We start from the raw sequence: 24,749 nt of genomic DNA, 5'->3' as shown, positions 1-24,749 counted from the left end.
AACTTCAACATTTTGGAGTGGTATAAATATTCTTTATAATGTTCTTTATTTACAAATTTAACGAATCCACTTTCTCCCCAGAATGTTTTTGTGCATATTTATTGTTTCATTTTAACACCATAATTCGGTTAAAGGCCATGCTTAAGATATACAGAATGCAAATAGAGACTACTAGGCTTATACATACACTATGTACAGATGACAGCATAGTTGAAATATGTAAATGTATATACATACAAATAAGCAAAAGTGCTTTAATGCATAACAAAAGTTTTCTTTATACAGACAATTATAAAACATATATATAGTGTGTATGTATTAGATTAAGACCCACGAAGACACAATAGAGGAGTTTCCCCATAATTAAACAGACTAAAAAAAGAGAACATGGAAAAAAATAACTAAAAACTGAAAAGTCTGAATAACATTTTAAATACATCAATGTCACCCATGATGCCATTGTTAAAATGACAAAGCTGGCCCAAGGCACTAGAACACTCCGTTCATAACATAAGTATGCAAACTGATAACCTTACTCACTCATATACACAACATTTTTTTTTTCTTAAGTTACAATGTCCACTCACTCATCCACTCATGTAAGTAAGTGCATCTGCAGATTCACAAACAAACAAGGAGTGCTCCACGTTCCTTAGATTAACTGCAATCCCCTTTTATACAACAGACTCATTTTCAAAGTTGTGATAGGATCCAGCTGATGTACAATTAAACTGTAAGCTTACAATTCAACTGTATGTTGGCTGGATCACAAGAAAATACCTTAACTCAAAACAGCTAATATTTTTGTAAAAGGTCCAGTTCAAAAAGAATATCACATAATGGATAAAGCGGTGACTGTGAGCACGAGCAACACGTACACACCATGGTATGTTTGATGTGGGCAGGAAGTGCCGTTTCTACACTGCGCTGTACTACTGCTCCGAGGACCATTATTTTAGAAAGATATAATAAAATGTAACCCTACCTATGATACCTCTTAACAGTTTTGGCTGATGGAGCTGCAGCATGATCAAACTGCTGAGCCTAACATGATCCTTTCATCTGTGCCAAAGAAACCGTGGCCAGGGATGTATGCGAGGGAAGCATGAGACTGTAACACATCATCTCTTGCTTTCAGGTAGCAGCACTTCCGGTGCAAGAACCAGAAAGAAGTAGTAACAGTTTGACTAAAAATGAGAACAAACGACAATACAGTTCTACTCTTGTGCAGTCTAGTGTATAGGTGTTCAGAACCAACCGTTTTGTTGTGGTAATACTCTTAAGGGGTTAAATACTGTTGAAAACCTTTAACATCCAGTTAAGGCTTGCTCACAATGTATCAACCAACACAGGATACTTTTGTGATGTTGGAATGCATGAGAGGAACTGTGCCTAGCTTCTGTAGCTATACACTGAACCATAGTCTACACTCAGTTTTGGTGAAATACAGTTGGCCCCGTAGGAGGGTCTTTTGACTGTGTGGGGTGGTAAATATTTGTGGCCGACTATACCAGGGGTTTTCAAAATGCAACTTCAGAAAAGCACTTCCATCTGGCCCGAGAAAAACATCAACTGACAATGAGACTTGAGGTGTTAAAGGACAATGCCTGGTTTAGTTATTTAGAGAGTATTTTGCCGATTAAGAATATCATATTCAGGGTGTATGAAGTCATTGCAATTTTACCCCCCATATCTTACAAGGGATTTGAAAACCCCTGGCATTTTGCATTAGAACACAAATGCTTTAATTTATGCGTTTCCTGCGTGCACAGACTGTATTAGTTTCTTACCTTTGCATGTCTGCCATGTGTGTGTGTGTACATATCTATGTTTGCACGTATTTATGTATGCATGTATGTGTGCATGTACAGCATGTATCAGGTCCAACGACAGCGCTTCCTTTGACAGGCCTCAGGATCGGAGGTGCAGCCCTCCGAGTCGCTGCTGGAGGACGGCCCAGGAGGCGTGTGCATGTGGCTGTGTGGCTGCATGTGGTTCTGCATGTGGTCCAGGGTGAGGACCCAGCCCAGCTTGGAGTGGAGCAGCTGCCGGAGGCCCGGCGGCAGAGGCAGCACCCCCAGAGCGTCAGTCCCGGACGGGAGGAGCTTGCGCAGGCGCGAGCAGCACAGATACTGCAGGGAAGTGGGTGCCGACACAGAGCGGATGAGCTTCATGCTGCTTTTGGCCGCAGTGCTGCACGCCATGGGGAACACTTGCTTGTTCTGCAACTCTGTTGCAGCCACACCTGCAACACCCACACACATAACAATTGAATATAGAACCATAGAACCATACTTATGAAGCCTGTTTCCACCACTTGGAGGGGGTGGGGGGGGGCTACCAACTAAGTCACTGTTCTGAGATACTAGGTAAGAATTCTGAGATATTAAGTCAGGATTTTGAAAAAGTAAGCCAGATTTTGAGATGCTACGTCGAAATTTTGAGAAACGTAACCCAGGAAGTAAACCCAGGAAGCTAATGTTTTATTGCTGTTCAGTTTAGCTTGCTATCTTAACGCTAGGTTGCTACATGGTTATGCTGTATTAGTTTAAGACATCAAACGGTTACTGTTTGTATCAGACTTCATACATGTATAGCCTATTTATTTCAGCAACGTCTCCAGGGTCAACAACATGCCCACTCACTCGCTTTCGGGACAATTACATGCTACATGTGGATTTAATTAGGCATTACCTGGACTTCGCCTAAAACTGATAGGGTAAAGTCTGTAATGTCTGAATAAACTGATTGACATTTATGTTCTCACATACAGCCCCTCCGGTGTCATAATGTCTAGTAAAGTTAGGGACTGCAGTGCATGTCTGATTATAGCTCTAGAAACCACTATTCTTATTTCTAAGACAGACGCCACATAGTAGAGTTGAGAGAATAAGGCAAAATTTATTTTGAATTATCTGTAGCTTTGTATCTGTAGCTCGCTCACAAGACAAGGTGTCCTTTGTGGTAATTTATAGTCATCTCAGACACTGAGATCTCACTGTAATATCAGACCCTGTTACAGAAGAGGCAGGGCTTACTAAGGCACAAAAACAGCAGGTTAGGATGATACAAAGATGGAAACAGGGAAATACCTCTAAGAATGTAATGTGTGCCTCATATTACTTTGACTTAGTATCTCAATTTCAATCTGTTTTTATCTCTCATTCTTTTTATCAAATTGTCTCAACATTTCGACTTAGTATCTGCGAATTTTGACTAGGTTTGTGGATGAAGTGGTGGAAACATGCTCCCATTTGTTATTAAATGTAAGATCAAGACACAACCAATATTTCCTCTAGTGGCCAGCCAGCTGATTTTGAAAATGTAAATGTCATTTTTGGTACTACCATCACACCGTTATCCCCTAAAAAGCATGGATTAGTCTACCAAGGTAATGTCATTTTTAAAAGGTAAAAGGAGAAGTCAGTGTTTTTTGCTGTGAAAATGAAATGCTTGAAATGCTCAATTACATGGAGTCTACAACAAAAAGGGGCCCAATTTAAATGATGGGAAAAGGTCTTTAGTCTAATTAAAACTAATTTAACTAATTTAATTGAACTAATTTGACACCAAGACCTTAATGAGTCCCACATGCCACACAATATAAGATATTCATATATAAAACCTATTTTTAACTAAATTTTTACCCATCAAGCCCGCAAAAGCATTTTCATTTTTTCATTCTCTGTGCATCTCTCTTTGTGTTACTGTCTAGAAATAAAGTCATTGTAACTTCAATGAAAACACATCTGTTGCCTTAATATAGAACTGCCTGACTGCACATTTCCCTCAATGAAACAAGAAGTGAATGTTGGCTACAAGCAGAAGTTGTCCTATCTGTACACAAACACATGTTGGCTGTATGAGCTGGTACTACTGACCTATGCACTTTCGATTCTTGAAGAATGTAAGAGTTCCGTGCCAGGTGTCCAAGTGTACTCCGATGATGGAGCCTTGGCCGAAGCGTGATGAGAAGCTGACCTTATCACCTTTATGATGAAGTAGACCTACACACACACACACACACACACACACACAAAAATGTCGCTATGTAAGAGAACTACAGCCAAGGAGTTTCTGAGGTGCACAACCTTTTCATTTCACTACTTATCTGATGCTGATGATGGAACGGTGATGAAGCTACCTGTGTACGATAAGCCCCAGCTGTCTTCATCCTTGCCTAGTAGGCTGCAGAATGTGTGTCTGTATTTATCCAGGTTCACGTCAGAAGTTCCAATCCCCACCATCTGTGGCATGTACACACAGGAATCAATTATTTCACACATCCACGCATCTCAACTCAAACACATGATCATTTTCAAGCTGTTTAATTACTGGACCCTTGTCCGACTGATTTTTGCCCCACAGTTGTGAAACTGCAAATGCAGCAAAACATGGCTGCATGGAGTGACAACAAAGATTTTTTAGAACACATCAACCATCTCTGGTAGCAACATTATGTGTTTGCGTATGATGTGTCACCTAAAGACATTCAACTGCTACTGGAGAACAAACATGAATATATGCTGCTTTTTCCAAATCACAACCACTCCAGTACAGTATCCATTTTTAAAATGAAACAACCACAATGATGTAATCCTCAAGGAATAGTAAACAGTAGACACTTTTTCCAGATATGACTTTTTTTCTACTTCATTAAAAAAAGGACAGTGAAAAGTGACAGGAAGCGAGTGGTAAGGAGAGATGGGGTGGGGTCGAATTTGTTGGCATTAGAAACCCAACGCGTGCTGATTTAACCCTTAAAGGTGTAGGTTTTTGAACATTCTAAGTTCCGCAACAATTGAAGGTTCTAAAATTCTATGTTGAATTCAATGAACCCAGATATTCTTTAGAATGTTAATTTGATTTAAGAACTCACCATATCGGTCCCATAGACAGGAGACGTCATCTTGATCTCCCAGAAGTGCTGTCCATCTGTGAGCTCTTTGGAGCCTCTGATGGCGGCTGTGCCGCAGCTGTACTCTGAGTGGAAGCTCACCTTCCTGTTCTCACAACTAAGCAGTGTCGCCGCTGACCGGCTGTCATCGTCCCACACCCAGTCAAAATCTGCCACAGTCAAACCAGAGAAAGTCAACGTCTACCAAACATTGGGCATTGTCAAAAAACACAGAGGGAAGAGTAGACAATTTTTAAAGATGCACAAGTGAGTTATGACAGACTAGCCAATGTGGCATTCAAGTGATCATTAATTGACCAATAATAAGACCAATAATAATGCATGGAATTTTCCTTTCTAAGTTCTTTGTATGAGGTGGAAATAAACATAGTGAATTGAATAAAGAGAGTGATAAACAGATTATGGAAAAGGAAGGGCAGGGTATGAGGAAGAGGCCCACCCTGGTCATCCTCTCCACAATGACAGTCATGTATATGTGTGAAGCCACGCAGGCGGGGGTTGCAGCTGGCCTCAATTTGCGAGTCACAGCTACAGTAGGACTCCCCAGTCACAGGAACAGCACTTGGTACAGGGGGCACTGCTGCAGGAAACTCCACTTCAGAGTCTGAGTCACTGTACTTTAACACACAATTCACAGCAACAGGTAGAATTCAGTCAATCATGTTATGTCATTATGTCAATCTATGATTATTCCATGCGAGAATGTGTTTATGTAATTCATTTTCATTTCAGGAAAAGAAAACAGGTTTAGCAGACACGCACCTCAGTCTCTGAGGCCTGAATAAGAGCTCGTGCGTCTGCATCTCGCCGAATACCACTCCAAACGTAACGCCACGCCCGACTATTCCTGCTTCTTCTTGACATACCAGCTAGGACAGTGTGGCCTGCTGATCACAACATGTCATAAAAAACAAACCCACTGCATTGTAAAAAAAATCACAAATGCAACAGTGTCTTGGTGACTAAATAGTGTTGCGCTGGCCAACTTACAGTCGGTAGCCTACCGTTTAGCAAGGGCAGGTTACACCATCAAAACTTATCTGATGGTCAGCAAGAAAAGTAATATCGGCATGCTACTTTGTGCAAGTTTAGGGCAGAGACCTGAGGTTTGAGTGTGGGCGCGCGCCTGTGTGAGTGAGAGAGAGCGAGAGATGCTGCAGATTTGCTTAGGCTACTTTGTTTTTAAGTCCAGAAGTTTCCCATTGTAATGTGCAATTTAACATAGCCTAGACTGTTTTAGACAAGGCTACATCGACTGCATTTATTTATTTGTTCTAAACGTCTTGTGAAGTAAAGTAACATTAGGAATTTGCGGTGCGGGTCGGGTTCGTAGGTCTTAAACGCATATCTTTGATCACTGTGCTGGGCCGATTGGATCTTCAAAATGAGTCGGGCGGGCGCGGATTATTAAAAAAAAAAAAAAGAAAACTACCCGCAGTTTCACTACTAATATACATTAACAAATCTTGGTGAGATTACTCACGCACGGTTCACTACGCAAACTAATCTACAGTTAAATACTCTCCCGTCACACACAATTAACAGTCAAACTAGTTGCAGGCTCATCCCGATTGGTTCAAGAACCACATTTACCATGAAACGTAGTTACTTTGCTGGACTCTATTATCGTCACGTTGCTTTACAAGTGAATTCGATAATCATCACAATTCTTCGGCCCTTAAGACGACTCCGAATCTGGTTAAGTTCCAGCATCCTGCAAAGTACTGCTACCAGCTAGTTAGCCGCTACTAGCATTTACAGATCAGTTAAACAACTTCAGAACATATACAATTATTATCAGAAGATGGTCCTCTGAGTTTTGCATCATTTGTCGTTATTTTGAGCACAACCATTTGTGTGGGTAATTGTACAAAAACGAATACTCACCAACTGACTACAAGTGCTTAGCGAGATATCGATAGCTAACAATATGGTAATTAGATAGTTAGCCAGCCCTAGCTTGCCTGTTTTTAAAACGTTTCTTGTGAGAAGAATAGATGGATGTAGGCGTTCGATATTTGCACGCGCATGTTATCGCCTGTATAATAAACCGACTACACATTTTACCTTTTGGGACGACAGTAGCATTGACTCGCTTACATTTCCTGGCTAGCCAACCCACTTCAGAAGTGGAACGGAGCGACCCCACCAAGCCATCGTTCGCTAACTTGGCTAGGCAAAGTTAGCTAGCGAGCAACAATGTTCCGACTAGAGTAAACTTACCAGTTCAACCGTTGTCAGGCTTAGATGTTATTGTCTTCTCGCAACTTTGCAAATATTGGGAAATGGTATTTGCAGATGCGTTTGCAAATATGCAGGCGTCAAACCATACTAGCTAGCTATCCTAGCTAAGGTTATTCTACCTGTCACAGTCCCAGCAATGACCTACTTTCACGACAGACGTAAACAATCCATTACCGTAGCCCTTCTTTAACCATTGATTGGATAGCACGTTAAAGAGGTGGGCTATATAGTACATATACATTACATTCATTGGTCAATATGGCTGTCATAAACGGCCGTGTTCAGTACTCTCAGAGAATGTCCGTAGACGGGCTCTGGTACTCTTCTCGGACGGACATTTTGGCTCTTGAAAAACAAGGAAGCCTTGCAGTTTCATTTGGACTATCTGGTCTCATCGGTCTAGCCAATTTGATGGAGAATTTTGCGCTTTAACGCACAGCATCTCCAGTCCAATTAGGCATCTTTACAAAAGATACATTTCCAAAATTACAAGACTTTAAGCCTCATCCCTTCTACTGTCACGTGTTACACTAACTAACTGGCCTGAAGGCAATTCTTTGGAGATATGGAAAATTAACGCAGGAAAAGAGGGTGAAGAAATACTTCCTGCATTCTTCGTTTCCACAGTCGCATCCAATCGTGGCAGAGTCATGGCTCTGCAGACTGCCTGGACTGCCTTGATCCATTCCAAATATCCACCAAGTGGCTTGGACAAACGCGACTATACCGGCCATTACCATAACTTACCATAAGACTTTCCCCGACAGTGTAAATTGTCCTCATTTTTGTTGTTCTGAAAAGTCAAATCCAGTCAATCAAATGATGAAAAGCTGCTATCTTTATTTACACATAAGGCCCTTAACTTATAAGTCTAACTAAAGCTTGCTTTAAAACGACGCAGAATCTATTTTCAAATGTAATACCATGAGAAAGATCCTAGCACAAGCAGCAGTGTCAGCTAGTTCTCCCGCTGTAGGTTCATGCACGAGAACTGCTCATACTGACTTTGCCCAGCATTTCAATTAGGGCAGGCCCATAATATGAAATAGGATAAGTTATTTCACTTCTTTGGGCTTGTTCATTAAAATGCTTCCCAAAATAAAATACAGTTTTTAACTGCAAGTAAATCAAATCAGACTGAAGAACTGTCTCTCTGACACTGAGATCAGCAGCACCGGGAGCGCCACAGGGAACTGTGCTCTCTCCAGTCCTGTTCACCCTGTACACATCTGACTTCTGCTACACCTAGTCATGCCACATGCAGAAGTTTTCTGACGATACTGCAATTGTGGGGTGTATCAGGAACGGGCAGGAGGAGGAGTACAGGAGCCTGGTGGAGGACTTTGTGCAATGGTGCAAACTCAATCATCTTCAACTCAACACTTCAAAGACCAAGGAGATGGTGGTGGATTTCCGCAGGTCTAAGCCAGTCCCCATTGATGGGGTCAATGTGGAGGTGGTAAGCACCTACAAGTATCTGGGTCTCCACCTGGACAATAAACTGGACTGGTCAGCCAACACTGATGCACTCTACAAGAAAGGGCAGAGCAGGCTGTACTTCCTGAGGAGGCTGCGGTCCTTCAATGTGTGCAGCATGCTCCTCAGGATGTTCTACCAGTCTGTTGTTGTCAGCGTCCTCTTCTATGCAGTGGTATGCTGGGGAGGAGGCACAAAGAAGAAGGATGCGGGGTGAATTGACAGGCTGGTAAGGAAAGCTGGCTCTGTAGTGGGAGCTGAACTGGAGTGCATCACTTCAATATCTGACAAAAGGACCCTGAACAAACTGATCAACATCTTGGACAATGAGTGTCACCCACTCCACAGCACTATTGTTAAGCAGAAGAGCCTGATCAGCTGGAGACTTCGCTCACTGCCTTGCACAACAGACAGACTGAGGAAGTCATTTGTCCCCAGGGTCATTGAACTGTTCAATGCTTCACTTAAGGGAAGAGGAGAGATAGACTTCTCTGCATAGTCTGTCTGCCTCTTCACCCCCTCCATGTTTGGATACTGTCTGTCCACTAGCCACTTTTTACCACTGTCTTTCTCCCTCACTGTTTGCGTGCTATATTACATTACATTACATACACTACATTAGCACATATGCATAACCCCTCCCTCCATGCCACAGCCGAACTGTGGCCACACCTATACCTTTTCTTAAAATAGTTATATATATATATATATATATATAGACTTTATTCTTGCACTGTTGCACTTACTCATTTGCACTATCACCATGACACTCACTCACACAGAGCACCTTACCTTACTATGCACAGAGAATCACAGGCTCAGTCCCTGCCTCAGTCATTGCAAGCGCCTCTTGATTGATTAATCACCACTATGTGGATACTGTTTTTTGAATTGATTTAGATTAAGTGTTAGTTATAAGTAGTAAAATTTGTATTTTAGTATATTCTCTATCTTCTACTGTTCTTATTGCTTAGTTGTGTTTTTATATTATATACTTTTAAGTACTTTTTCTGCTGTTAGTGAATGTGTGTGTGTTGTCTGTATGCTACTGAGACCTTGAATTTCCCCTGGGGATCAATAAAGTATCTATCTATCTAAATGGTTGGCGTGTTGCATATAACAAAAAATATTACTATATATATATATATGGCTACGGTTCTTACCTTCCTCCCAGAGAACAATCTCTTATCACCCTGGCAGTTGCCCTTTAGGCATTCTGCACTACAGTTCGAAAACCTCTGTAGATAATCAGGGCAATGCAACAAGCATTATTTAGTGTTCGGTTGTGCTAAACCGGATTGCAGAGCTAGTTTGGTTGAGATGCAACACAATGACTTTCTGTGAAACAGATGGCAACCTTAGAGGTAATCCCTAACCTCACACAAACCCAGCGCTGGTGGCCACAAATATAAGCATGTCCCATACTGAATGTATCCAGAGCACAGGATAGCCTGCTTTGCTTGTCCAGACCCTACAACCTATTTAAGACATTAAATGAATATAAAAACAATTAAAACCAGCTACATTAAGAAAGGTGGTGGAAGTTGAGGAGATTTATTTATTTATTTAGGAAATTGGACGGTTCGGCCTTTACTGACCTGCTTAGGCCAAATAATGCAACCAGAGACAGCAGAACTACAGATTAAAACGGTACAAGTGTTTGAGAATGTCTTGTTTGACTTAACACAAACATACACACACACACCCGACCATATAGATACATGCGTGCATACATACTTTCACACACACAAACACACCCACACACACACACTTAAACTTCCACACCAGTATCTGAGTACAGACAAACTATCTCCATGTTAACCAATGATTACATCCAGTGAAACTCCAAGCACTTAGAACAAAATTACCCACAGTGCAATTCACCTAGCTATACAGATATATATTTATATAATACACTTATTTATATATAGAGAGCATTGGGATTCAATAAAGACTTTGTTCCTGTTAAAACAATTTCATGAACAATTGAAAATCTTCATAAATAGTAAGTGGGAAAAAAATAGTATATTTGTATATCATTTGATAGGTCCTCAACATCGTGTGAAAATCAGAAATGGTCCCAAAATAATACTTAAAAAAATGTTTGCATACATGAGGAAAATGAAGACAAAAATAACACACAAAACATAACATAAACACAAACAAGCAAAGCATAGCAAGGTCAAGGAAGGAAGGGATGCACTATCTAAACACACTCACACGTACACACACTCACACACACAACAAAGCACAGATTACACAGCGCATTTACAGAAGCGACTAAACGCAGGAGTACTGTACACAAGGAGAAAAGAGGAGCTTGTGTGTACACACACACGCACATGCAAACATATATTCACTCTCTCTCACTCATTCAATTGCCCAAACACATACACATTCTCCTCTCTGCTCTTGGGGTCAATGTAGTATATGTGGTGGTGGTTTTACAATGTTGATATTTATGGGTAGATTTTTTTTTTTAATCCATTATGGGTTTTTACTTTAGTTTGTCATCATGTATTTTGGTGACTGAGCGAATAGTGTGTGTGTGTGTCTGTGTACATATCTGTGTGTGTTGTACGTGATTCTATGAGTCATGATGAATGTTGTTCTCCCGTCGTTTACTTGGTGGAGAGGATGAGAGCGACAATCAGGCCGTACAGCCCCAGCACCTCAGCGAAAATGAGGATGAGGATCATGCCGACGAAGAGCCGAGGCTGCTGGGCAGTGCCCCTGACGCCGGCGTCGCCCACGATTCCAATCGCAAAGCCGGCCGCCAAGCCACTCAGGCCCACACTCAAGCCAGCACCCAAGTGCAGGAAACTCCTGAAGAGGTGGGAGAAGGGATAGGAATGACGCAAGATAAGACTTCCACGGTCATCACATGAGCAGTATACAGGAAACAGGAAGCAAGACTTATTTCACCTATTTCACAATTATTCATTTACAGTGTGTGTGTGTGAGTGTGTGATTGTAAACCACAATAAACTTACTTGAAGAGTGAGACTCTCTCCGAGATATTGTTGGCAATGAGCACAGCCACCACCAGCCCGTAGATGGCTATGATACCAGCCATGACCACTGGGATGATGGACTTCATGATTAGCTCCGGCCTCATCACAGACATGGCTGCAATTCCTGTGCCGCTCTTCGCTGTGCCATAGGCAGCACCTAAAGCTAGAGAGACGGAAAGGAAAAAAAATGGCCTGCATATTAGAGAGCTGTTTATGGAACAGCTGATCCATATCCTAAGTTTGAACGTATAGTTCGTTCACAGAGTCCCACACAAAGCTCTGTTCGATTCAAAAACCTTTTAGTACATTAGTGACAACTCACTGCCCGAACATGGATCAGGGTCACTAATCTCACTTAAAAAACCTGAACTTTACAGAAGGATAGTGGTAACTAACAGTAGTTTGTGTGTGCACGAGTGTGTGTCTATAGCCTGAGGGAGGAAGAGAGAGGAAATCTTATTTTAGAGTGGAAGGTCTAAGCAAATATCCCAACTAATGAGCGCCATTCCAACACCTATACCTCAAATACTTATGAGAATTGTGACAAATGAGGGGTCTGTGGTACTGTTGGTGTGTAAGCCTACCTAACACTTCTTCAGTTCACACGTTATGACAATCAAAATGCATTAAAAACTAGAGTTTCCCTGTTCTGTTGGGAAACAATGTACTGATGTAATCAAATGGGAAGATGCCAGTCTTCCTATAGCGCTCTCCGTCGCGACACACGATTGCACACGAAAATGGCCGAAGCCGCCAACAGGGTTTTCCTTCGCGTTTAGCCAACACTGACTTAACCTAGGCCTACTAGACAGCGTAGTATTTATGCAATGACAAAGACTCATCCGGTTATGAAGATGTGTCGTTGTATACTGTCGGGACTCATTACTAACTGAACGAACGCTCCTCCGCATCTGAGAGTGCAATCATTGAATTGCACCTGCTCGGCTTATTTGCTAGTGACTTGACGGCAGCAGCTAGCCTAAATCAATGACATTAGATGGTGGGTGGGAGGTCAAGCCAAACATAGTCTATATTTAAATAATTAACCATGTCATCTGAAATTTTAGTATCATATGGCTTTAAGTAATTTCGACTATGTGGAATGAAGATATTGTATGCTATATGCCGCATATTGATGTCGCTACTTCAATTAATCGGTTGACAATGGCAAATTCGCTTAAGTCGTCTTTATTTCTAGATGAACAGCAACATTTTTGTCATGACGACTAGTAAAAAATAATCAAACTAAATAAATAATGTATAAATCCTACGTCAAACGCAACGTCATCTACCGTGATGGAACCCTTCGCGCATCCCTTCCCCCTCGAGCAGGTACGCCGAGGTGATCGCCCAGATCCGCGGGACGTATCGCCGCCCAGCAAGCCGTGACACCTTCCCATCTCCAGATCCAACTAGAAATAAGTCTAGTCCCCGACATAATAACCCCAGCACACCGTAGCCTATAAATACATGCATTGACAATGCATAATCTGCTAAGAATGAATGAAATTTCACTTACCACTGAAAACCATTGCGGCGGATGCTCCCATCACTGCAAAGAACGGGGAATACTCGGGGCTTTCGGCGGACATTCTTCTGATGCTACAATGAAACGTACAAAAAAGAAATAATGAATATCTACCTTTAAGGTTTTACTGCGGTACCTGCTCAAACTACTCTGAATGGAACACGAGGCCTGCGCCAACACGGTTTGAAGCAGCTACGGATCTAGTCTTCCACAGATCACCGGTGGAGATGATGAAAATGGCGAAATTTAGAGTGTCACATGATAAGTCATCACCGTGGGGCCCATTTCCGCTTTTCAGGGATGACACCTTATGGATGACACACATATCCAAATGAATTGAGATTAAATTGGGTGGTAGATATGGATTTTACAGTCAATTAAATAACTATTATGTAGTCAAAATTGTTATGTTGCCTGCTATGCGCTCATTAAATCCTTCGATATTATATTTCACCCCTAAAGTTAGAATGGTACAGTCCATTGCAGACTGTCACAGGGATGTGTGAAATGCTAGCATAGGCATCAGGAATTCCAAATTGACAACAAACGAAGTCCGATATCGTTCGACAACAAAAACGAAGTCCGACATTCTATGAATTTAATTATAGTTAATTAATGTTTTGCATGTCCTATGCGTGTAACTCTGCAAACATGCCAAATACAGAGCAAAGTGCAATCATGTGGTCCTGCCTAGATCAGCTGACAGTTCAGATGATCTGTAAGGCACACCTAAATATGCCCACATGGGCAAACATTTTGTGACCGTAGCCTACGTTATTTGTTTCTGATGCCTACGACAGCCTTGTATAGAGCTAGATCGATATCTTTATTTATGAAGGCTAATTGATGCATTGTTCCAGTGGTTTAAGGTTTGGTGAAATGTCCCAATCCTTGAGAATTTTACAACTTCCACTCAGTTGGTCATGTGACAGGTCTTATGATTGTGAGTATGGGAGAGTCCAGTGGAGAACTGAGACTGACTTAGTTTGAGTCACTCGAACTCACAGACACCCACGTGAGCGTGCGTGTCTGAAAATTTCTGATTTGAGTGATCAAAGTTATGACCAGCGTAGGCCTATCTAGCCTGCAGTCTCTGTGATAAACGGACTGAAATAGGCTAGAGGCGTAGCCTGAGCCTTTTATGAAATCCATTTGATAATTTCCAATCAGCGGATTAGGTCTCGAGTTTTGCTATGTGCAGTTCTTGGGGTTTCAGGTATGGTTTTAAAAAACAGTTTAATTCAGTTCGGCTTTAGCTCTGGATAAAGAAGACAGAAGACGGATGGGCCTATCTGAATTTAGTTTTGATATGATGCTGCTGTTGGAAACAGCTCCCCAGGATAAAACCAAACCGAGGCAGGATAAATGAATCCACATCACTCTCGCTATACGGAAATTCCGAGAAGATATTTTCCACTTGGTGTCGCTAGATCCACTGTTCCACTCTGATGCTAGGCTACGTGGCCAAAAACAGTTAGCCCAATGTATCTTAAAAGCACACAGTTAAACACATGCGCAATGCTATTTCAGATGTGAATTCAAGCGCGGTCATGGCACCATTGACACTGCAGTGCTACGAAAATGGCAATCTCACCACACAGCCTAAATTACCGTGTGGGATAGCTTCTACTATGAGGTTTCCTGAATGAATAACTCAAGTAACCCAATGTCTCCCCCTATCAGGGGCACCCGGATTTGAATCGAGAAAGCATACATCCTCATAAGTCAGGGAGGCTATCTTTTTCTTCATACGCGTTTATTGAACAAAGAAATATATTCATAATGTGCTTTGCCGACTAAATCACAAAGAAACACTATGCACATGGGTGTGTGTGTGTGTGTGTGTGTGTGTGTGTGGGGGGGGGGGGGGGGGGGGGGGGGGGGCGGCATCAGGCTTACTAACATTATTCCATTATTCCAAACCCTCCTTGCTGTACAATAGTGTGAAGAGTTCAGAGTGAGGGGTTGAGGAGCAGGTGGAGAAACGTGCGCAGGAAACAGTCAGCATCAGATGAACCAGGCCATCTGCACCGACCATTAATATGTCCACACGGGGCTATGGAAGTCGAGAAAATGTTTTTCCATTAACATCTTTCCATTGTTCGTCCAGATGTTCACTTATGTCCTGTTGTTGTGAGCGCGCACAGGTGCCCACGTCCAATCCACAACACGCCATCTCTAGGTATTCCCTCCTAAAATCAAACAGCGTATTTTTAGACTGCATGTTCACCCACAGGGGATCTGCATCGACAATTGACGAACTGTGTGCCACACGTATTATGGTCCCTCTTGGGTATCTCCACGGTTCAAAGGATGCCAGTGAAATCATTGACGAATATATCGAGCCTGCAGGAAGTGTGTAGTTTTTACCATGCTTTCCGAATTATGTTTTTTTCTCATCCATAAATGCACACATCAAATGACAAAATGTGAAGAAAATTCGTAGATGATATGACATCACCACAAAACACAGGATTTCAAGAATTGGCACCAAACAAATTGTCAAAATTGTCCAAAGCGCGGTTTGGCCTGTAGCACTTTTAAGAGATTTACCTCACCTTTGTACAAGAAGAACACCAGGGATCTGGCTCATTCGCGATATGTTGTGGCAACCCGTCACGTCTTAGGCTAGCCTACATCATAGCATGTAGATGATATACGACAGGAAAACAAGCGCGATGATGGCGAAGAACATCAGAACCAAGATGTCCAACATGGTGTTTGTCGGGACGGACCGGGAAGATAACCCGCGTATGACAGAGGTATGTTGTAGGACAGGCCCGTGACAAACACCGGCGACAGTCGGACTAGATCGGGAATCACCGGAGCGGAATACATTTCGCAGCTGCGGGAGACCCCTCCCCAGCAGATGCGCTCCGTGGGTTCTAGAACGTTTTGTAAATGAAGTGGCATGGGTGCGTGCCGTTATGGTGCGTGCAAGGAGTTGTGCAATCAGCTCCATGTTTGACATTGCCTCAAAATCACCCATTAGTCTGACATATTGGAATAGAGACAAAAAAGAACATCTGATTAAAAAATATCTTTTTTATTGACAGCAGAATCGGTACAATTCCACGTGCATAACCAACAGCGCGAGAATGAGCGGACGTCCTCACAGCAGAACACTTGGCCGATGCTGCACAAATACTGTGCTGTCTTCACTACACAGATAATATACTGTAGCAACAGTGTCAAATTCCAAACAGAAGTTATGTGTAGGCCTAAAATGAATGTTTGTGTACAAACAACGTATGTTTGCTACGGGAGGAAACTAGTATGGCTGGTACAAGACTCCCCCATATCCATCTGCACATGTGCTCAATGTTGGATTTATTGAGGCATCAGAGAAGTGGCATACACTATAGTTGTTTCATATGAGAATGTTGCAGTAGTAGCTCTGGACAAGTGGCCATTACACACAGTGATAGGTAACACTACAATAATGACAAGAGAAGACTGGGTATCTTGCATTGTGCTAGCCCCCCCCATCCCCATATAGCTTGCTGCAATTACAGCACAAAATACATAGGCTTATGTGAATGCTCATGGTATGGATTTATAGCAGCAATTATTTTCTAACTGCTTTCCTCTGAGTCTAGATATGTCCCTCGTCCCTCACAAACTCAAACCATTAACCAACAGTGGACAATAGTGATCACCCCTCTCTCATAATACACAGGTCTTGTAATTACACACACACACATGCATTCTCAGACAGACACACACACACACAAATGTGCATGCACACAGACACACTCACCATTTTTTTTCTCTGCTCACATCGCAATAACACCGATGCCAGATATTAATATTTCTCCAATTTTTTTTGTCTTCGACAATATGTAAATACCACACTGAAAAATCAGAGGGGAAGGAGATGCGAGGAGGACTTTGAGTGTCTCCCTCTCATCCACTGGGCTGTTTTTTTTTTCACGTGCATGGTAGGCCTGCTCTAGAACAGAGACCAGCAGAAAACATTTTGGGTCAAGCTTGTTTAGAGACACAGGCCTCTCTTGGTATACAAATAAGTTTTTTCTTTTTATTTCAATGATATTCATATTGGCATTTCAACTGTCTCTTACAACAGCAATGGAGACAAGGAATGGAAACAGCATGACAAAAGAAAAAGTTACAATGATAACTGATGTCATAAAGAGCATTTGATCACTGATAGTTTTACACAACACACAATGTCCCAGAAGAGAAATGAGACAAACAAAAAAAGAATGAGAGTTCAAAGGAATGACTTAACATTGTGCTTTGCCTGGTTTTGTCCTGGCCAGTCTTTGCCCGCCCCACCTCATCCAAGGCTGGCAAAGGACACCACTCCACACCAACCCAGTCCCCAATGCCATATGAGGTTATGAGATGAGTCTGCAGCCCCAACAGCAAGCCATTCTTATATCGACAGGCATGTTGTTTGACTGAAATACAGGCAGTACTTTCAGTGATGACAGGACAAGGAATCAAAACCATTTTAAAAGGTGCATTTACAGCAAATGCCTCCATATATATTTTGATCAGTGTATGAATGACAAGAGTGGAGCTGAGACACACATCAATGTGCTTTATCTTATTCATTTTTTATAAATGCATTCTTATTTTTTGTAGTTCCCTACCTTGTCATCACAGAGACTGCATGCTCACCAAACATGCTGAAGAAACCGTGACTTCAGTTCAGAGTGCAACTCCCTGAAGGACAGTGTTGTCACCGCAGAATGCTCACTGCACTCCTCATATCACACCCATTGTGACACCATTAGGATGGAAGTGGGAGTTTTTAACATAAGATTCCAGTTTGACCACAATACCCATAATCCAAGAGGTCCTGCTGGCACTGGAGATGTTGATGTAAAAACATAACTGTGGCATATACAGGCATCAGCCATTATGCTTAAACGCTGATGCTGTGTTCCCACCTTTTTCCAAAGCCCAGAAATCTAGCCCTGACTGGCCGTGACGCGAGATTCTCCCACTCTCATATCTGATGCCCATGGACAAACCTCTGAGATTTGTCTATTAAGACAAAAGGGAATGATCACAAGTCTAAAATTCAAGCTTCATTGACTGCCTACCATTGAGATTTTACACTATGCCTGACTGACAAAATATACAGCTGATTATGAGTTGAAGAAAACAAAAAACTAAAACAGAAAAACAATAAAAATTAAAGGAGTATATGCTTGCGATCGTTGTCATGACAACTGGAGCTAAATGATTGGGGTGGGGTCCTGTTTGTTTAAGAAGTGCTGATTCAGATGACCCCTGATTTACAGACTGAAGCCTACAGGTCTGTGTGCATCAGTTAAGATATGTACTGAGTGTATATGTGTGTTTATGTACACATATGTATCCATACAGGTGTAGGTGTGTCATTAAGACTTAAGTGCCACTTGTGATAGCACCCTCTCTGGATCGAGACAGATGCAGTCAGGCAGAGAGACAGACCGACAAATAGAAAGAAAGACAAAGAAATACAGACAGACGGGAAAGGGGGGCAGACACACCATGAGTGCTGACAGACATCACAGACACACAGGTAGAAGGGGTGTGGGGTGGTGCTAAGGTACAGTTTAGTGATTATATGCAGATTTCGATGAGAGTTCTGCTGTACAGAGATGAGCCTGTTTACGTTTTCGACAAACACATAACTTATGTTTGTGGACGAGATGAAGAGAGAAAACAAAAACTAAACAAAAAAACAAAAGCGCTTTTAACATGAGATGGCACTGGGCTGTGGTGTGGTCAGATCAGACACACACACACACACACACACACACACAAGCCCTCCCTTCCTCTCCCTCCGTTCCAGTCTGTTTTTTCCCCCTCTATCCCCCTTTCTCTCTCTCTCTCCATCTCCGTCCCCCTCAGATGGCCTCCACGTAGTTGGCGGGCAGCATGCCGACCTGGCCGGTGCGCTCCACTCGGCCGTACATCCAGCCCTCGTCGATCTGCTGCACGTCCATGATCACGTCGCCGTCCACGAAGGACACCTCGTCAGTGTCGGCTGCCACGTAGTCGTATACGGCCCGGTACCGCTTCTGCAAACGCAAAAACACCCGCACAGTTATTAACAGCGACAGATTAAGAGTGTGTTTGTTTTAGTGTACTTCCCATACATACCGCACACAAAAACCCATATCCATTGAAAATCAATTCTGTAATGTGTTCTCGGAAAACAATGAAGAGTCCCGTTCATGCAAATGCTTAATTCTCTATCAAACAACCGGGAGGAGGAGATCTCATCAAAATCACGTCTAGAATGTGTTTATTTTGTGTACAATCGTGTTGCACAAGAAATGCCTTTCATATGACTAAATTTGCTTTCTGAATATTTGATTCTTCTCAATGCAAAAGTTTGATCCTTTGTTTTGTTTCTTTGCCTTCCAGAGGGGAGGGGGGGTTGATGTGAAGCAATTCTCAGAAATAATGGTAATGCAACTAGATATTAGTGCAGTGATTCAAAGTAAAGCAAAATCTTAAGACATTTTTCAGTTTACACAGTAAATGTTTGAGTTTGTAAAGAAAAATGCAAACACTGCTATTTTTTTGAACAGCCTAACATTACTTGTTCTTCACTTTCTGTAAAGGTATAACACAAATTTGATCAATTTTTAAAACACACTGCTATTCTGCACATAACTGTATATATATATATATATATATATATATATATATATATATATATATATATATATATATATATATATATATATATATATATATATATATATACACATACACACACGTGTGTGTGTGTGTGTGTGTGCATGTGTGTGTGTGTGCATGTGTGTGCATGTGTGTGTGTGTGTGTGTGTGTGAGATTACCCCGGCACTGGGAGGAGGAGCAGCAGCAGCCTGACGAACTGGCTCGGGCTCAGGCTCGTAGTGGTAGTTCTGAGTGGCTGCGGGAGGCTGGTACGCTACACAGCACACAAGGACCAGGGGGGACAGACCATTAGCAACAGCACACACGCAACTCAGTTACATGACTGGAAAGGAGCAAATTAGCAAGGTCAAATTACTTGAAGATGATTTATGCTCTATATTTAGAATGAGTGGAGGCGTGTGTGTATGTGTGTGTGTGTGTGTGTGTGTGCCCACCTGAGGTAGTATTTTGCTGAGGTGGAGGTTGTTGGGGTGGTCCCTCTCCACCCATTCGGCTCTTCTCAAAGTCTTCATGATACTTGATCTGGAGTGAAAACACACATAGAGAGACACACACACACACACACACACAATCAGAAACAATTAATTTATGCAATTAAGACACACAGACAATTATGCAACTGTTACATGACGTGAGAAGAGAGGCACTTGGCCTGCTGCAAATTAGAACTGGCCTTGTGGCGATTAGAGGGGGTATGTAATACTTGGAGATGGAGTTAAATGTGGGCAGAGTTAAGGTGCTGGTCAAAACAAGTTGACGATTAACCAAGCCAAACCAAACCAATGTCACAACCAATCTAATGCCTTGTGATGGTAAAGCCAAACGTAGGTGTGCAAGGGTGCATTTCAAAAGTGGAGTGTAGAAGAAAAGCCAGCAATGTTTTCATTACATTTCTGTAACAATTGAATACCAAAAATGTAAAACAAATCACAAAGAGTTGAGGGGATAGGCCCCAGCCGTGGCGCAAGTGGCTGGGGCACCTGCATCATACGCCGGTGACCCGGGTTCGATTCCCGCCCCGTGGTCCTTTACGGATCCCACCCCGACTCTCTCTCCCACTCGCTTCTTGTCATTCTCCACTGTCCTATCAAATTAAAGGCATAAAAAGCCCCAAAAAATATACTTAAAAAAAAAAAAAAAAAAAGAGTTGAGGGGATGTTTAAAAGATGCTTTGTTGTAAAGGTGTGCAACGATGTACTTATGTAACAGTCTTTTCAGGTAGTTTTATATACCGGTAATAATAGTAATAATAATAAGCTTTATTTGTATAGCACCTTTCATACACAGAATGCAGCTCAAAGTGCTTTATATTTGGAGCATTTAACACAATAATAAATAAAAAATAATACAAACAAACAAAACAATAAATAAAACATCAGAAATTAGAATTAAGCAAGAATGAGAATTCACAAGATGGTAAGGAGATACAACACATACAATTCAATTAATGTATTGAAAATAGGAAGACTGTAAATAGCAGCAGCAGGATGTAAAATAAAGTGAAGAAATAGGCTACAAGATAAAAGTGTGTTAACTAAAAGCTCTCATATACTGGTATGTTTTCAGGTCTTTTTAAAAAATGTTTACAGAATTTGCCTGTTTGATGTACAGAGGCAGGGTGTTCATAGCTTTGGTGCATTATGGATAAAAGCAGCTTCTCTGCTTTGCTTGTGTGGCACAATTAAGATTAGATTAGCATAGGAAGATCTAAGGTTCCTTTGTGGTTGATAAGATATTAAAAGCTAAGAGATATGAAAGTGCTATGCCATTTAGAGCTTTGTAAGTAATTAACAGAACCTTAAAATTAATTCTATAGGAAACAGGGGTGATGTGCTCCCGCTTCTTGGTCTTAGTTAAAAGTCTAGCAGTAGAGTTCTGAATGAGTTCCAATTTCTTTATGCTTTTTTGGGAGACTAGTAAAAAGTGCATTGCAGTAGTCTAACATGCTAGTGATAAAGGCATGGATTAATTTCACTGCATCTTGCATCTCACTTCGGCAATATTTCACAGGTGGAAATAAGCTGTCTGGGTAACTTTACTGATATGGGGCTTGAACTCTGTATCTAAGATGACACCGAGGCTTGTTACTTTTGATTTGACCTGGTGTGCCAGGTTCCCAAGATTACTAAGAACGGTGTCTCGCTTAGATTTTGGTCCAACCAAAAGTACCTAGGTTTTATCATCATTTAGCTTTAAAAAATTGTTGCTCATCCACTGATTAATGGAGGCTAAGCATGCGATAAGGGAGCAAAGGCCATCTGGGTTTGTTGAAATATATATTTGGGTATTGTCTGCATAGCTGTGGAAGTTTACATTATGCTGATTTATGTTTCCTAACGGAAGCATATAGGGAGAAAAGCAGAGGACCAAAACAGCTCCCTTGGGCCACACCGAAGGGAAAATCATGTTTTACAGATACATGATCCCCTAGACTGACATAAAAATCTCTGCCAGTAATGTCATTATCAGAGAGACAAACCCACTTTGCAAGGTGGTGAATATAGTTTTGGTGTATCAGAGATGCTATCTGATAAACATTGATGTGTATACAAAACCCGCCATATTAAAAAGGCAGGGAGCACAGCATATCTATTTAGTCATTTACAGATGAAAGATGAGACTGAAAAGTGAAAAGGAAACTTATATTTACGTAGATTTTATCAGGCTCGGGATCGTTTTTGATAAGAAAGCAACTCTTAGCACCCTTGCGCAAACAACAGTGTTCAACCCACCACTGTGTATGTTGAATCATACGCTTTGCAATGTTTTGTCAATTTTAAATTCAACCCAGTTCTTGTAAGATCAGGAGACTGGGTAAGTGTTTCTTGCAGTACCTCTTGTATCCAGCAGATGACACCACTGTGTCACTCTTACAGGGGCGTTGTCTAAAACTGACAGGGCTTGCAAGCCAGAATCGGCCCACATTTTATCTAAACATAGCCATGGGTGGAACGCTTTGAATGGAGGAGGCGTGATGATAGACACCAAGAGAAGCCAATAACAAAGCTCAGCTGATGTGTGACGTTATTTAAAAATGTGTGTGCCACTCCAACAAGCTGATTGCAAGTAAACGGTTTATCACTAGATGCCAAATGTCAGCAGATGCCAAATGTCTGTTTTTTGGTACCATCATTAAAATTATTCACATTTCTGGAAGTGAGTATACACTACTATTGTAATGGACATGGAGAATAGTCAGACGGGATTGCACCAGGGTTTCTGGCTTGTTTGGCTGCACGCCCCAGACTGTCTGACCATGACACCACGTGGGCAGGCTATCTGACAGTATAGCTAGATACTATCTAAAAACTAACAGGGAATGACATAGCAACAGGAAGTCCAGGACATCTGCATTAGCTAGGCAACCATGCCCCTGTCTACAGAGAGGCCATGGGTGATGCAATCCCAGAGATCAAACAGTGATGCAGGTACATCACTTTGAGTTACAATTCTAGAGCAGGAAGAGCTTTGTGTGTGTGTGTGTGTGTGTGTGTGTGTGTGCGAGCATGCGTGTGGTGTGTGTGTGTGTGCCTTAACACATCTGAAAAGGAAGAGCCTTCCTGGGGTCAAATCACACAGGAGCCACATTAAGTCCATCCTGGCCAATAACTTAAATCGTTTCAAGATGTGAGCGAAAAAGAAAGAAAAAGGCCAAAAAAGACAAAAGGAAAGAATCGTGAGGAACAGACTGCAGCAAGACCTAAAGTCACACGAAGAAAAACAGTCAGAAAAGTGACACACACAGTCAGATAGGTTATCTAAGAGAACCGGAATGAACATGGGCATGTACAAACATGGTCCCATATGTGAACTCAGCATATCTTGCATACTGAGCACTTTTCAGTAAAGAACTCCAAACTCATTTTCCAAGAAGAATTTAGCACAAACCTCTTTTATGCCTCTAGAAATGAGCTTGCAGCAGGTTAAACGGTTTGATAATCAGTGTTTTGTTAGATTTCAGTATTTTGTTAGATCCACACAATTGTATTACGCACAAGTTGTGTTGGTTTAGTGAATTACTACTATTTTTGGATCAAGGAATAAGGTTTAAAATGCAACTCTAAGCACTCATGTTTAATGCTTCTCTCTCTTCACACACACACACACACTTTTTGTCAAGATTTCTGAGTCTGTTAGTACTGAATGCTACCAACCAAGTGTGGGGAAACATGCTAACTCACACCATGCTCAGGCTAGGCTCACTGCTTACCAACCACATATCTGACGCACTGCAATATGGGAACAAACACAAGTTTAAGAAATACAAACAAGGTTGCTGGCTCCACTTTAACCTTAACCCAAAGTCAGAAATGATGAAGCACTTTAATATAAACATAGCTGCACAAATTCAAACTGGTCTTCTCTTGTCCACAACCTCATGTACATGAATTTGTATGGAGTCATATTGCATCTAAAGATTGTGGAAAAAGGAGACAACCATTAATCTGCCTGTGTCCAGTGATTACATTGGTCTAGCAGGCTTATGTGTATGCAGTAGGGCTGTCACTTTACGTTCGAAAATCGATTGCACAATCGATTGAACCAACCAACACAAGTTTCGAAAACTAAAATAGGGAATCGATTTTAACCAAATATGTACACTATTCATTTTAAACGAATTAAACAAATGAAAAAGATAGATGTAACAAAACTCAGGAACAAGCAGAAAAATAACAAAAGAATTCCGAAGTGCAGTAAGCATTGCGAAAGCTAAAAAGAAAATTCCCACCAATTTGACGCACCGGAAACAGCTTTTTCAATCGGCTGCTGTGCTGCTGGTGTTTTGCCAAAAAATTGAGGACAACGCGATCAACCTGTGCGACATGAGAGATACGAGTGATAGGCCCTAATAACTTGAGGAGTTCGATATAGAAGCACTTCGGGGTTTGGGTATATCAG

The 24,749-nt window shown here is 41.7% G+C and overlaps 3 protein-coding genes across 4 annotated transcripts in view; all 3 read right to left on the bottom strand.

Moving 5' to 3' along the window:
* Positions 1-83: 83 nt before the first annotated feature.
* On the bottom strand, positions 84-7,695 carry spsb3a (splA/ryanodine receptor domain and SOCS box containing 3a). 2 transcript variants are annotated; one of them, XM_042086353.1, is made up of 7 exons: positions 7,142-7,695; positions 5,681-5,802; positions 5,358-5,535; positions 4,880-5,067; positions 4,145-4,247; positions 3,882-4,007; positions 84-2,245 (listed from the first exon to the last, which is right to left on the bottom strand). In XM_042086353.1, the coding sequence occupies exons 2-7, from the start codon at positions 5,780-5,782 to the stop codon at positions 1,878-1,880; spliced, it is 1,065 nt and encodes a 354-aa protein (XP_041942287.1). In that variant the 5' UTR covers positions 5,783-5,802; positions 7,142-7,695; the 3' UTR covers positions 84-1,877. The 2 variants fall into 2 exon arrangements, with proteins under 2 accessions (XP_041942287.1, XP_041942286.1); XM_042086352.1 differs by having other exon boundaries at positions 5,681-5,805; positions 7,142-7,694.
* Positions 7,696-10,176: 2,481 nt separating this feature from the next.
* On the bottom strand, positions 10,177-13,415 carry atp6v0ca (ATPase H+ transporting V0 subunit ca). The gene is made up of 3 exons (XM_042085672.1): positions 13,172-13,415; positions 11,632-11,815; positions 10,177-11,464 (listed from the first exon to the last, which is right to left on the bottom strand). The coding sequence occupies exons 1-3, from the start codon at positions 13,242-13,244 to the stop codon at positions 11,260-11,262; spliced, it is 462 nt and encodes a 153-aa protein (XP_041941606.1). The 5' UTR covers positions 13,245-13,415; the 3' UTR covers positions 10,177-11,259.
* Positions 13,416-17,199: 3,784 nt separating this feature from the next.
* Positions 17,200-24,749, bottom strand: part of lasp1 (LIM and SH3 protein 1) — a 17,891-nt gene continuing 10,341 nt past the window's right edge. The window contains exons 5-7 of the mRNA XM_042085671.1: positions 20,285-20,372; positions 20,009-20,103; positions 17,200-19,221 (exon numbers count right to left, since the gene is read on the bottom strand). Of these exons, the coding sequence (XP_041941605.1) occupies positions 19,048-19,221; positions 20,009-20,103; positions 20,285-20,372 (357 nt within the window). The 3' untranslated portion in view covers positions 17,200-19,047. The remainder of the gene's footprint in view (positions 19,222-20,008; positions 20,104-20,284; positions 20,373-24,749) is intronic.

The sequence above is a fragment of the Alosa sapidissima genome, chromosome 3 (assembly GCF_018492685.1).
Source record: "Alosa sapidissima isolate fAloSap1 chromosome 3, fAloSap1.pri, whole genome shotgun sequence".
In the NCBI taxonomy this organism is placed as follows: Eukaryota; Metazoa; Chordata; class Actinopteri; order Clupeiformes; family Clupeidae; genus Alosa; species Alosa sapidissima.
The sequence above is the reverse complement of the archived record's forward strand: the minus strand, read 5'-3'. Positions and strand labels throughout refer to the sequence as shown.